General features: G+C 47.0%; 1 protein-coding gene across 1 annotated transcript in view; it reads left to right on the top strand.

Moving 5' to 3' along the window:
- Positions 1-8898: 8898 nt before the first annotated feature.
- LOC126092545 (tubulin beta chain-like) overlaps positions 8899-12687 on the top strand; it is a 92707-nt gene continuing 88918 nt past the window's right edge. Inside the window, exon 1 of the mRNA XM_049908203.1 lies at positions 8899-9055. Coding sequence (XP_049764160.1) covers positions 8999-9055 — 57 coding nt within the window. The 5' untranslated portion in view covers positions 8899-8998. The remainder of the gene's footprint in view (positions 9056-12687) is intronic.

The following is a 12687-nucleotide window of genomic DNA, read 5'->3' as shown; positions in this document are numbered from 1 at the left end:
TACACTCGAATTCCAGTCACCCATGACTATTAAATTTTCGTCTCCCTTCACTATCTGAATAATTCCTTTTATTTCATCATACATTTCTTCAATTTCTTCGTCATCTGCAGAGCTAGTTGGCATATAAACTTGTACTACTGTAGTAGGTGTGGGCTGCGTATCTATCTTGGCCACAATAATGCGTTCACTATGCTGTTTGTAGTAGCTTACCCGCATTCCTATTTTCCTATTCATTATTAAACCTACTCCTGCATTACCCCTATTTGACTTTGTGTTTATAACCCTGTAGTCACCTGACCAGAAGTCTTGTTCCTCCTGCCACCGAACTTCACTAATTCCCACTATATCTAACTTTAACCTATCCATTTCCCTTTTTAAATTTTCTAACCTGCCGGCCCGATTAAGTGTTCCGACATTCCACGCTCCGATCCGTAGAACGCCAGTTCTCTTTCTCCTGATAACGACGTCCTCTTGAGTAGTCCCCGCCCGGAGATCCGAATGGGTGACTATTTTACCTCCGGAATATTTTACCCAAGAGGACGCCATCATCATTTAATCATACAGTAAAACTGCATGCCCTCGGGAAAAATTACGGCCGTAGTTTCCCCGTGCTTTCAGCCGTTCGCAGTACCAGCACAGCAAGGCCGTTTTGGTTATTGTTACAAGGCCAGATCAGTCTATCATCCAGACTGTTGCCCTTGCAACTACTGAAAAGGCTGCTGCCCCTCTTCAGGAACCACACGTTTGTCTGGCCTCTCAACAGATACCCCTCCGTTGTGGTTGTACCTACGGTACGGCTATCTGTATCGCTGAGGCACGCAAGCCTCCCCACCAACGGCATGGTCCGTGGTTCATGGGGGGGCAGAAGACTGATGATTCGAAAAAATATATATTTTTTCGTGATCAGATTCTGATGAACTAAAGCCTGTACGGCGCCCCAAAAAATGTTCGAGTTAGGAGCGAAAATCTCGTGAAAGTTCGTCTAAGCAGCTTCGGAGACTAGCGGGTTCAGAGATAAACAGACAGATACGGCGGTTTTACAAACTATATTATTATATAGATGTTCAATAATGCTCCAAATATAGTTTATGCCGGTGCCGGTGTCCAGCCCGCCCACATGAAGTAGAACCGTAAAAAACAATAAGGGAAAAAAGCGCAGCAAGGTTCATCTGCACAATTTTTGAGAATGCTTACTTTTGAAATGTAATATTGTACTCCCTCAGGCAGGAAAGACAGCTCTACTTGGTATTACTACAAGGTGTGGTGGTGGTTGTTGGGATGTTTAAGGGGGACTAAACAGCGAAGGTCATCAGTCCCCCCTACAAGGTGTACCAGCTCATCCATCGTGCCTATAATAAGTGCGTTTTCAGATGCCGAGGAAACGTGCAACTTGTGTCGCTGTCCTGATTCATCCCGAGCAGCGATGGTGTGTTGACTCACCGCCTTGACACACAGCTTATCTCTCTGTCAAGTGTCGTCTGAGCCACAGTGGATATACACCGCATCGTGTTCCACAGAAATCACACGTAGCAGTCGAATCAGGCTTTCCACGGTTCCTTATGCCCTTACACTTCATTGAAGGGCGGGATAGCTTTACAACAGCCACAGCTGACGTCTTCTACGCCTTTATGTTATCTACGCTGATAACAGGGTCTTGAAAGCACATCTACAGAATTTCGTGTGAATAAAAGCTGCTTCCTTGAAGGCTTACCATCTGTGGTATTAGTAGGAGCAGTAATGGGAGGAGACGAGGGGGGGTGGAGGGGGAGGGTGGTTCTAGTAACCTTAGTCATTCGTGGATCACTTTTACAAGGACACTGGACATGTCTGGGTATTAAAATTTAAAAATAGCTAAATAAAAATGTAATTCGTATGTACAGTCATCCACATACAGGTTTATTTTGCCAAGGACGGCACAGGAAGTCTGTTGTGGCTTCGTAACTTCATCGGAAAAAAATAGTCATTCCAGTGCGCCACACTGATGAATCATTAAGCCCTTACACGTAACGCAACGATTGAGACACGTGCTCAACCGTGCGCGTATTTCCTCTACGAGAGCGTAAGGCAGTAGCGATCAGAGACATTTATGTTTTAATTGGACACTGCACGTAAACATGTGTAAATGTAAGGACGTTACAGAGTAGGAGAAAGGGGCGATCATCTTTGGCTGTACCCATGACCATGTGGTGAGTGACGTTGCTGGATTTATTGGTGGTTCGCGGCGGAGTGTTCAACGACTCTACAAGCAGTGGTGTAACAGATGTGCTCACGAAACACGACGTCGTAATTGTGGTCGGAGAAGGTCCTGACTGAAATGGACCGGAGACGCATTTCACAGCTTGTAAATCAAAATCCTTTGGAAACTTGGCAGGATTACTGCAGGCATAGAACGGAGATCCATCCCAAATTGTTAGCGAGAGAACATTGCGACGGAAATTGCATGCAATGAACGTTCGTAGTCAGTCGCCTCGGAAGAGTCCATTTCCGACACAGGCACACAGAACACGACAACAGCGAAGTTCATCGGGCTGGAAGAATATTTGGCTGGTTTTCTCAACATTGTATTGTATGGAACTGGGGACCTAGAAGCGACGGAGGGGCTTCGTTCCCGCCATAGCTCTCAGTGGTTCACAACCCCACAACAGGCTACAGCGGACCAGTCACCCCACCGCCACCCCACACCGAACCCAGGGTTGCTGCGGTTCGACCCTCAGTGGAACACCAGACGAATGTAACCCCAATGATTGCGTGGTAGATTAATTATGGTGTACGCTTACATGGAGAAAGTATTTGCGCAGCTATCTCCGACATAGTGTAACTGAGGTGGAATGAGGGGAACCAGCCCGCATTCGCCGAGGCAGATGGAAAACGGCCTTAAAAACCATCCACCGATTGGCCGGCACACCAGACCTCGACACTAATCCGCCGAGTGGTTTCCTGCCGGGGACCGGTACGTCTTCCCGCCAGGAACGCAGTACGTTAGACCGCACGGCTAACCGGGTGGGCTTTTCTCAACATTCTCCCACCCTATTACATTTCGACTGGCCTGCAAAATCACCTTCATAGAAAATTTTTGGGTCGTATTGGAATAGCGGGAAAACACCTACACCTGCACATGCATCCGTGCAGTTTGGTGCAAATGCGCGATCAAATCCTCAGCGAATTGCTTAACTTGGATGCGACGTACCTGCACAACCTTGTGAACTCATTCAAATCCAGGCGGTTATCAAGTCCATGAGCTGCATTACGCGGTCTTAAATGATCCTTGTGATGATTTCTTTAGCTAGGGGTGACTAATTTTTTGACCAGTAGGAACGGAGCGATGTGGAGCAGTCGTTAGCACGCTGGACTCGCATTCGGAGACTCGATTCAAATCCGCGTCTGGCCATTAAGATATAGATTTTCCCCTAAATCGCCCAAGACATATTGCCGGGATGGTTTCTTCGAAAGAGCACGGCCGATTTCCTCCCTCGTCCTCGAAACATTCCGAGCGTGTGCCCCGTCTCTACTGACTTCGATGTAGATGGAACGTTAAACCCTAATCTTCCTTCCTGATTCACCCAAAGGGCCGACACATTTCCATTGATCGACGCGCAAATCCCGATGGTCACGTGCCCACTGCAACCGTAACTGACGACGTTGTTGGGTCAACACGCAAACACGCTCCAGGTTCAACAATGTACGATAAACGCTGTGCTCCGAAACATATGCGTGTGCATTGTACTCTTCCGGCAGAGATGCTACAGATCACCATCTCTCCTACAAGCCTCTGAACCGCACGTTCTGTGAAGAATCGTGGACGTCCAACCATTTATCGCCTAGTGATAGCTTCATTGTCCTCCTACCTCTTTCCGTAGATGCTCATCACATCAGCACGTGAACATTCGACCAGCTTCGCCGTTTTCGAGATACTCGTTCACGGGCTCTGCGTAATAATGATCTTCCCTTCGTCGAAGTCTTTTATCTCAATGGATTTCCCCATTTGCAGTCCATATCTTCTCTAGGGTGATTCCCCGTCCGTGTCTGCTCCGCTTACATACTTTCGTTACCGCGTCACGTACCCGCAGCGTCGCCAGGCGGCATCCAGTGTCGTAATGTTTTGGCTCATCAGTCTATTTTCACATTAAGCTGCTCTGTGAGTTGCAGTACAGCCGCGTGTTTGATATATTTATTTCAGCGTCAGCGGAGAAACACATCTGAATCTCTCATCACTCGCAACACCTTTAATTAGAGAGCACTATGCTGTGAAGAGGGAAGCTATAACAAATGCAATCCCAGCAGACGCCAGACTTATCGTCGACCTCCGAAATGTTAAACTAATACTTTGGCTATATCGATCTTAAAACAGACTCCCGACCTCATTAAACGACAGATGGTGTTGTGATATAATTCTATTGAATTATCCGCACTTTTCACAGATCAATGAACGACTAAGAATACTATGTGTGTAATTAATCCATAGTTTCAGAAGAAAGGCCCTTTGTTAATCGTACTCTACACGTTCCAGTCAATGTGAGCACCCCCTATGTTCAACGTCAACATGTTCGGTGAAACTTGCCAATGCAGCGCTAAATTACGGATATTGCAGTACAGGTAAGGGCGTTTCTCCACCAGCTGGTTTTAGTGGCGTCACACAGGACATGACTTGAAGCCGTATACTGGCATGACAGATGATCTGCTACCTCGTACAATTAGCTTTAAATTTTGTAGCAGCTTGCTTCGCAGCCCAGCAGTTCTAGTTGGACACAGGGGCTACGTCACTCACGGAAACCATATGGAGCTGCCAGCAGCAGCAGTCATTAGTTTGCGTGTCCACTCCCCTAGCTGTCACTCACAGATGGCAGCACTAGTAGTGGAGGGGAGGCGCAGCAAAACAGTGCAGTAGTCGTCATAAAGTGGAAACGGAGCAATCTGTCCAAAGGGTATCTTTGGGTTTCGACCCAAGGGTGGATGCATTTCCAAAATGGATGAGTCTGCAAACTGTTCGCGTGCAGCTCTGGTTAAAGCATACCATGCATGGCAAAAGAGCTCTATCCAAAACCGGCGCCAAGGCAACAGTGGTGTACCATGGGCCATAGATGACAGGCGTGAACGGCGGATATGGAGATGTGTACAGCCAAGTAGAAGTGCAACTTTGAATGACTGACCGCCAAAATGAACCAAGGGTTTCCAACAACGCGCGTTCAGCGATCGTTGATGCGTATGGCCCTCCACAGCAGATGGCTGGTTCATGCGCCCATGCTGTCTGCTGTTCATCACCGACGAAGTCTCGAATTTCGAGGCCAGTAAAGTGACTGGACGTACACTATGTGGCGACAGCTGGGCTTTTCAGACTACTCACGTTTTACGCTCCATCGGAGAGATGACCATTGGATCGTTGGAAGGGTTAAGGCCGGACCTAGGAGTGTTATGGTCTGGGCAATATTTTCGTAGCATTCCATGAGTATTCTCGTCATTCTGGAAGGCACAGTGGATCAAACCAATTATGCATCTATCCTTGGAGATCATGTCCAGCCACAGATGCAAATTATTTTTCCTCTCCACCGTGGCATCTACCAGTAGGAAAATGCAACGTGTCACAGCTCGCATTGGTTCGAAGAGCGCCAGTGAGCCGTGGTAAAAAAATTGCTGCTTTTGAAGAGAGCGCCACAGCGCGTTGTGTGAAGCAGTCGCCCTCCGTTTCTGGCGGTGGCGGCGCTGTGGTAATAGCACCTTTGGTGTATCCCTCTGGTGGGGAAACAGAAAGGTTGCCTGTTCACGTGCATTTAAGGGGCGCTATGAGCTCTGTAGAGGTGAGTCAGTCGAGGCGAGTCTAGTCAGTCGGTCAGCCGGCTCAGTGTAGGGCAGTCAGTGTCTGTCTGTCGTCGGAGTGCGACTATGTCTGTCGTTTGGATCAAACTTTAAGCCAGAAAATGAGTCTTGCCACTCCGCCAGTAACAGAACTCAGCTAGTGGTCGCCCGGTCGGGGCTGAGTTCCTGCATCTGAATCAGCGCGTTAGGTCGCCAGTCTGCTCGAGTTGCTCGGGCAACGGTCATTGGCGGTTGGATTGGTCGGTTGGTTGGTCGCGCACTGAGACACGAGATGACTTGTCCGCCTTGAGCGTCGGCGCATGTGAGGTCTCCACGTGAGTCCAGTGGGCAGCGCCGTATAGAAAGGGGTAGTGGCTTCGCGGTTAACACGAGAGCTACAGGAGCGAAACCACGACATCGGGCTGGACGTGGCGAGCTGCAACGCCGTGCGACGGGAGATCGGCGCGCCTTCCTGCGTCCGCTGAAGCGGCTGGCAGCGGACGGTTCGGGAGAGCGTTGGAGGTGCTGCGCCAGGTCTTCGCCAGCAGTCGCAGTTTATTAGAAGTGACTGGAGATATGTTGTTTCTTTTATTTGTTAAATTCTTCTTGTTTTCTTGGTGTGGTCACCAGCCGCTTTGTTTTGGGGTCGTCCCACCATTCTTTTCCGTTTGCCCACCCGCGGGAAGGTGGTTATTGTGAATTGGGTGGTCCGTTTTTTCCCTTCTGGAATTAGGAAGGTTTAGAGAAAGCTACGGTTCGGGTTGTTCGGTAACCCCCCTGTCAATATGCCATACGTTATTAGCTGCCTCTGTTATATTTGTCGAATTCGGTGTTAACGAATTTATAGAATTAAAGTAAGGGCCGAATTCCTGAAATATGTGTTTATCTTATATATCATCTTGCGAGGCGGTATATGTGTAATGTAGAGCATGTTGTACACTTTATGAAAGTCTGAATTTCATGGGTTTTATTTAAACAGTCATTTTTATAAAGTTGCCACCCTTCCACCGTAAGAGCCTTTTAAAAACAAATTGCACTTTTGGTGGAAAATAATTTCTTGGTGTGAGTGTTTGTACCATTTCCATCCCTCTTACAGGGTGCATAGTTAATGTGTTTGTGTGAATTGTTAAATATTTTAGTTTAAAGTAATCTGGTGTGTTGCAGATTTGCACCAGTGTAGTTCTTCAGAGGTCGTTGTGAGCGGTCGTGACTACTGCCGTGTTGAAAGGGAGCGGAAACTTCTCAGTCCGAAGGCTCCTACTGTAACAAAAATCTTTTTTTCATTGAAATAAAACCCATGAAATTCAGGCCTACATAAAGTGTACAACATGCTCTACATTACACGTATACCGCCTCGCAAGATGATAGGCAAGATAAAAACATATTTCAGGAATTCAGCCTTTACCTTAATTCTATGCCGGCCGGAGTGGCCGTGCGGTTCTAGGCGCTACAGTCTGGAACCGCGTGACCGCTATGGTCGCAGGTTCGAATCCTGCCTCGCGCATAGATGTGTGTGTTGTCCTTAGATTAGTTAATTTTAAGTAGTTCTAAGTTCTAGGGGACTTATGACCTCAGCAGTTGAGCCCCATAGTGCTCAGAGCCATTTGAACCATTTTGAACCTTAATTCTATAAATTCGTTAACACCGAATCCGACAAACACGACAGAGGAAGCTATTAACGTATGGCAGACCGACAGACAGGCAGACAGACCGACACTAACTGCCTTTCAGATGCGGACGAGAGACAAACGAGCAAGCTGCGGACGAGAGACTGACCAACAACACAAGTAGAACTTAACAAGTAACTGAAACATATCACTAATCACTCAGCTTCTAATAACTGCGTTTTCTGTCGAAGACCTGGCGCAGCACCCCCAGAACGCTTTCCCGAACCGTCCGCTGCCAGCCGCGTCAACGGACGCAGGAAGACGCTCCGATCTGCCGTCTCACGGCGGTGCAGCGCGCCCCCGCCAGCCCGATGTTGTTCTCGTGTCGGCCGCGAAGCCACTACCCCTTGCTGTACGGCGCGGACACTGGACTCACGTGGGGACCTCACATGCGCCGACGCTCCAGGCGGACAAGTCATCTTGTGTCTCAGTGTGCGACCAACCAACCGACCAATCCAACCGCCAATGACCGTTGCCCGAGCAACTCGAGCAGACTGGCGGCCTAACGCGCAGACACTCAGCCCCGACCGGGCGACCACTAGCTGAGTTCTGTTACTGGCGGAGTGGCAAAACTCTCATTTTCTGGCTTTAAGGTTTGATCCAAACGACAGACATACTAGCACTCAGACGACAGACAGACACTAACTGCCGTACAAATGCAAACGAGAGCCAGACCAGCAACTGGTGACGCGAGACTGACCTAGCCTGACCCCGACTGACAGACGGCCCTGGCTGACCAACTGCCTCCGACTGACTGACTGACTCACCACTACAGAGCTCATAGCACCCCTTAAATGCACGTGAACAGGCAACCTTTCCCCTTTTCCACCAGAGTGTGACATCAAAGCTACGACTACCACAGCGGCGCCACCGTCAGAAACGGAGGGCGACTGGGCGGCTGCTTCACACAACGCGCTGCGGCGCGCTCTTCAAAACAACAAATTTTACTACGGCTCAGTGACCGTCTTGTCTCACAGTGGGATAAATGTATTAAGAGTTATGGCGATTACTTTTGAACAAATAAACAGTTTACTTACTTTTTCCATCTGTCTCGTTTTCATTTGGCTGCCCTGTATATGAAGCCATGGACCAGCAAGATAAGAATATATCTATGAAAGTTGAATGTTAGAATCTGATTGGGATTCTCCTCTGCCAAAACAAGGAAACGGGTAAGTCTCATTAAGTCACTTGTTCTTTCAGGGGTGATCACAGTGGCGAGCTGCTGTCGGCGGAGCTAAAAATATTCGGAACAGGATCCACAATGACGCGCAGGCCCTTCGGCAGCAGCCGCAGCAGGAAGTAGGTGGAAGAGCGGTGAGATGGTTTGAGTGCGTGCGCATCACAGTCGCCAGCCTACCCCAAGCAGTAGCCGAGCCGGAGGGCGTGGCGCGCAGGTTGCGGCCACCCGCCGCTAGAGGCGCCGCTGCCGACCTGCCCTCAGCTGCTTCGGCGGCGCGTCTGCTACTGTCAGTTGGTCTCCGGCAGTCGCCCGCAGAGGACTTGGATCTTGAACAGCGTCTCGTCTGCGCAACTGAATCATCATGCGGGAGATCGTGCACTTGCAAGCTGGCCAGTGCGGTAACCAGGTTGGAAGCAAGGTAAGCCGGCTGACAAATTGCTCGCTTCGCGATACGTACTGAGATTGTAGTATTTCCTCGATTCCTCACTAAATATTGGTTCGTGGACACTTGGTTTGAAGGGTTTAGCGGGGGAGTTATCGTTAAAGCGTAACCCAGTCAGCGCTTGCGGCATCTCAATGACGCTCTCCATGCGTCAAACAAACCTGTGACCGCCCGTGTTGCACTTCAGGTCACTGAACTCCCAGTTCGTGCCCATACTATTTGCCATAGTAGACTACTAGACGACAGTGCATGCTTTAGCAGAAGAGCTGCTCTCTATTGCACAGGGAACGGACATTGCTGCATTTGTTCATTCTGCGCTCGAGATAATTCATCTCTTGATGGATGTAAATTTTGATGCTACCATATTAAGACGGTATTATTTTTTCGATGATTACAGTGTACAAATAATGTTACAAGTTGCACTTTGGCCCTGAGGTTCTAAGACAGCTTATTTGCGATCGACCTGTGTAATTTAATGAAATAAACTATGCCTGCAGTCTTCACATTTCGTGGATTAAGCTAACGGCGAAACGCTGCATACCTTGTGTTGTAAAGATGCTAATAGTTTTTACAAATGAAAAGTTTGCAAGACAGTAAAGAGAAACCTAAGAGTATTCCCCGGTGATGAAACCGAGTGAGGTGGCGCAGTGGTTAGCACACTAGACTCCCATTCGGGAGGACGACGATTGAAACCCGCGTCCGGCTATCCTGAGTTAGGTTTTCTGTAATTTCACTAAATGGCTTCAGGTAAATTCCGGAATGGTTCCTTTGAGAAAGGCACGGCAGACTTCCTTCCCCATCCCTCCCTGATCCGATGGGACCGATGACGTCTTTGTTTGGTCCCCTTCCGCACATCAACCAACCAACCGGTGTTGATTTGACAGACTGCTGTGTTATGTCGGGTTATGTGAGAAGGTGAGTCAATTCTATGTTAGGCATTCAACATTTTCAAACTACAAAATAAATAGTATGCTATCGGGCAATTATTATAACGTGTGCAGTTATCTTGCTGAAGATACAGTATTCGAACTATTAGATACTACACTTAAGGTAAAATTTACAGAATTACAAGTTTGCGCTAACAGAGCAATCGTGCAATGTCATGATTTTGTGGGATTTGGCGCAGTGTTTCCTTGTATTTGGATGGAGGGATTGGGATAGGCGATATAGGATTATAAATGGTTTCCTGGCCTGCCTTACCTTGCTTAGGCTGTGATAGGATGATGTGGAAGGACAACTGTGCGTTTAGATCGGCTTAATGAACCGTAAAATGAAATGTAAATCTAACCCTTGAATATTAATTAAAAGTACTGGATTACAATTTGAGTAATTTGATGCCAAATATTAGCTTTATATCGACCAAATAGACTTCTCCTGAAGTTGAAAACTAAAGAGCGCAGATCGTAAGGAAATCTGTATTAGCTGTATTTAACAGAACGGATTACCGACTTAGTATGCTGTGACCAACCATCTGAAGATATTCAAATGGTTCAAATGGCTCTGAGCACTATGGGACTTAACATCTTAGGTCATCAGTCCTCTAGAACTTAGAACTACTTAAACCTAACTAACCTAAGGACATCACACAACAGCCAGCCATCACGAGGCAGAGAGAATCCCTGACCCCGCCGGGAATCGAACCCGGGCGTGGGAAGTGAGAACGCTACCGCACGACCACGAGATGCGGGCGAAGATATTCATCAAACCAAACCACGAAAAAATAACTTCAAAATATTCGGGCGGTGAACTGCCATGAATTCTATTCAAATCTTGCGATTTTAATGCAAAAATCCAGTTAATTTAATAAATAAAAACTTGAAAAAAGCATTTCTCTTGTAATATCTGTGCAAGGAATGTTGGTGAACGACTGCAGAACCAAGAACAATGTTTGCTGAACACACTTTTAAGTCTTTCGAATATGCGCAGTATACAGTAAAATTAACTTCACAAGCGGAAATTAACGTGTACATACAGAGTATCTTGACTGGTATTCAAATTCCGTACCATGTCGAACGGGAAAAAGTGATCCAGTGTAACTGGCACCTGGGAAACCTTTTCTCAGGCCGATGAAACTTCGGTTATTGGGCGTCCTACAATGCATGAAAATGTTGATGTGAATGAAACAGAAGTAACCTTTCGGTTATTCTCTTTAGTAAGTTCTAGAATCTCTACAAGGTTTTCAGACATTATAAGTAAATCTGTGGTACTAGACAGATACCTTGAGTCTGCATGATAATTATCCCTATCCGTGAGAGCAGTTTCTCGTTCGGAATAAGTTGCGCTTCTCAAGACCTTGGAAGATGGCTCCGCTGCCGATGTTACGGGTGGGTACCTTGTCTTTGTTCTGGTGCAAAGTGCACAATTTTTCATATCGAGTTTCTAACTCTATATTCGTCCACGCAGATGTACTTCTTCGCTGTAGTGTTTCACAAAGAACTGTACATGAAGTACACATTTCTGACAATGATGTTTGTAAGTCGGAAGACGATGGCTACAAGCATGACGCATTACATGTTTCATGTGATTGGTTTTTATGCATAGTGTCAAACACTTGTTAGATATTTCATATAAACTGACGTGTACAAAGTAAGAATTGCCGATGCTCATGGGTCATGTGATGCTGTTAGATTTTATTAGTACACAGCCTCGACACTGAGAAACGCCATGGCATTGTGAAACCTGTCTGTACAGCAAGCTTGGGAGAGTAGAAGTTGTAGCGGAGAATGTGGTACAGATTTTCTCTTGGCAAAGGCAAAGCAGTATGATGTTCGTAAGGATACTGTTATTTGTGCAAATGATACTCTGAAAGACTTATTTCCGTCCACATATTCGCTTTTTCTTGCGGGATATCTCCGGGAAAAAGTCAGGTCTTTCTCCCCTCTCTAAGCTTTCGGTTTTTTGCCGATTCCATGAAAATCGGCAATAGCTTCGTTGCCTGTGGTGGCTGAAGTGTGCAGATACCGCGGGCATGCTGAAAAGTAACATGAAAACTCTTGAAGCTTTTTAAATAAGACAAACGTCATTAACATTCAAAATCTTTTATTTTCTTATATCTGCAGGCCTCCGCCGCTACAGGGCTCCGAATTGTAGCGTGTAACATGGCGGTGTGTGAGGACAGCGTGCGAGTTTCTAACTCGATATTCGTCCACGCAGATGAAGCACTTTTCTCCTTCAGCGTGACACCGCCAGAGCATATACGAGCGCTAGACATCTGCTGCAATGCGACGCCTTGGGTTCAATGTCATCGGTCATCCTCCGTACAGCCCGGCTTGGCCCCATCCGAGTTTCATCTGTTTCCAAATCTTAAAGAACGCCTTAAAGGGTTTCACTTCCAGATAGTGTTGTGTGCAGAGGTGAGGTTGTTGCTCCGTCTAAAAAGTGAAACATTTTGCAGATACAGTATCAAAAAGCAGGTTTCTCTTAGAGAGAAATGTGTTCGTCGCTAGGATGACTGTTGAGAAATAAGTATGTAGACATGAAGAATAAAGATGGAGAATGTTCATAACATTTGTTTCATGTAAGAAGCTTTAAGAATTTTCACTTTAAAGTTCGGAGGCACTTCGTTTCAGCACGGCATCGTGTATAAAATGGTCCACTTACTACTTTCC

Source organism: Schistocerca cancellata, chromosome 7, assembly GCF_023864275.1.
Source record: "Schistocerca cancellata isolate TAMUIC-IGC-003103 chromosome 7, iqSchCanc2.1, whole genome shotgun sequence".
Taxonomy (NCBI): Eukaryota; Metazoa; Arthropoda; class Insecta; order Orthoptera; family Acrididae; genus Schistocerca; species Schistocerca cancellata.
Note: the sequence above shows the minus strand (reverse complement) of the source record. Positions and strands in the feature narration are given on the sequence as shown.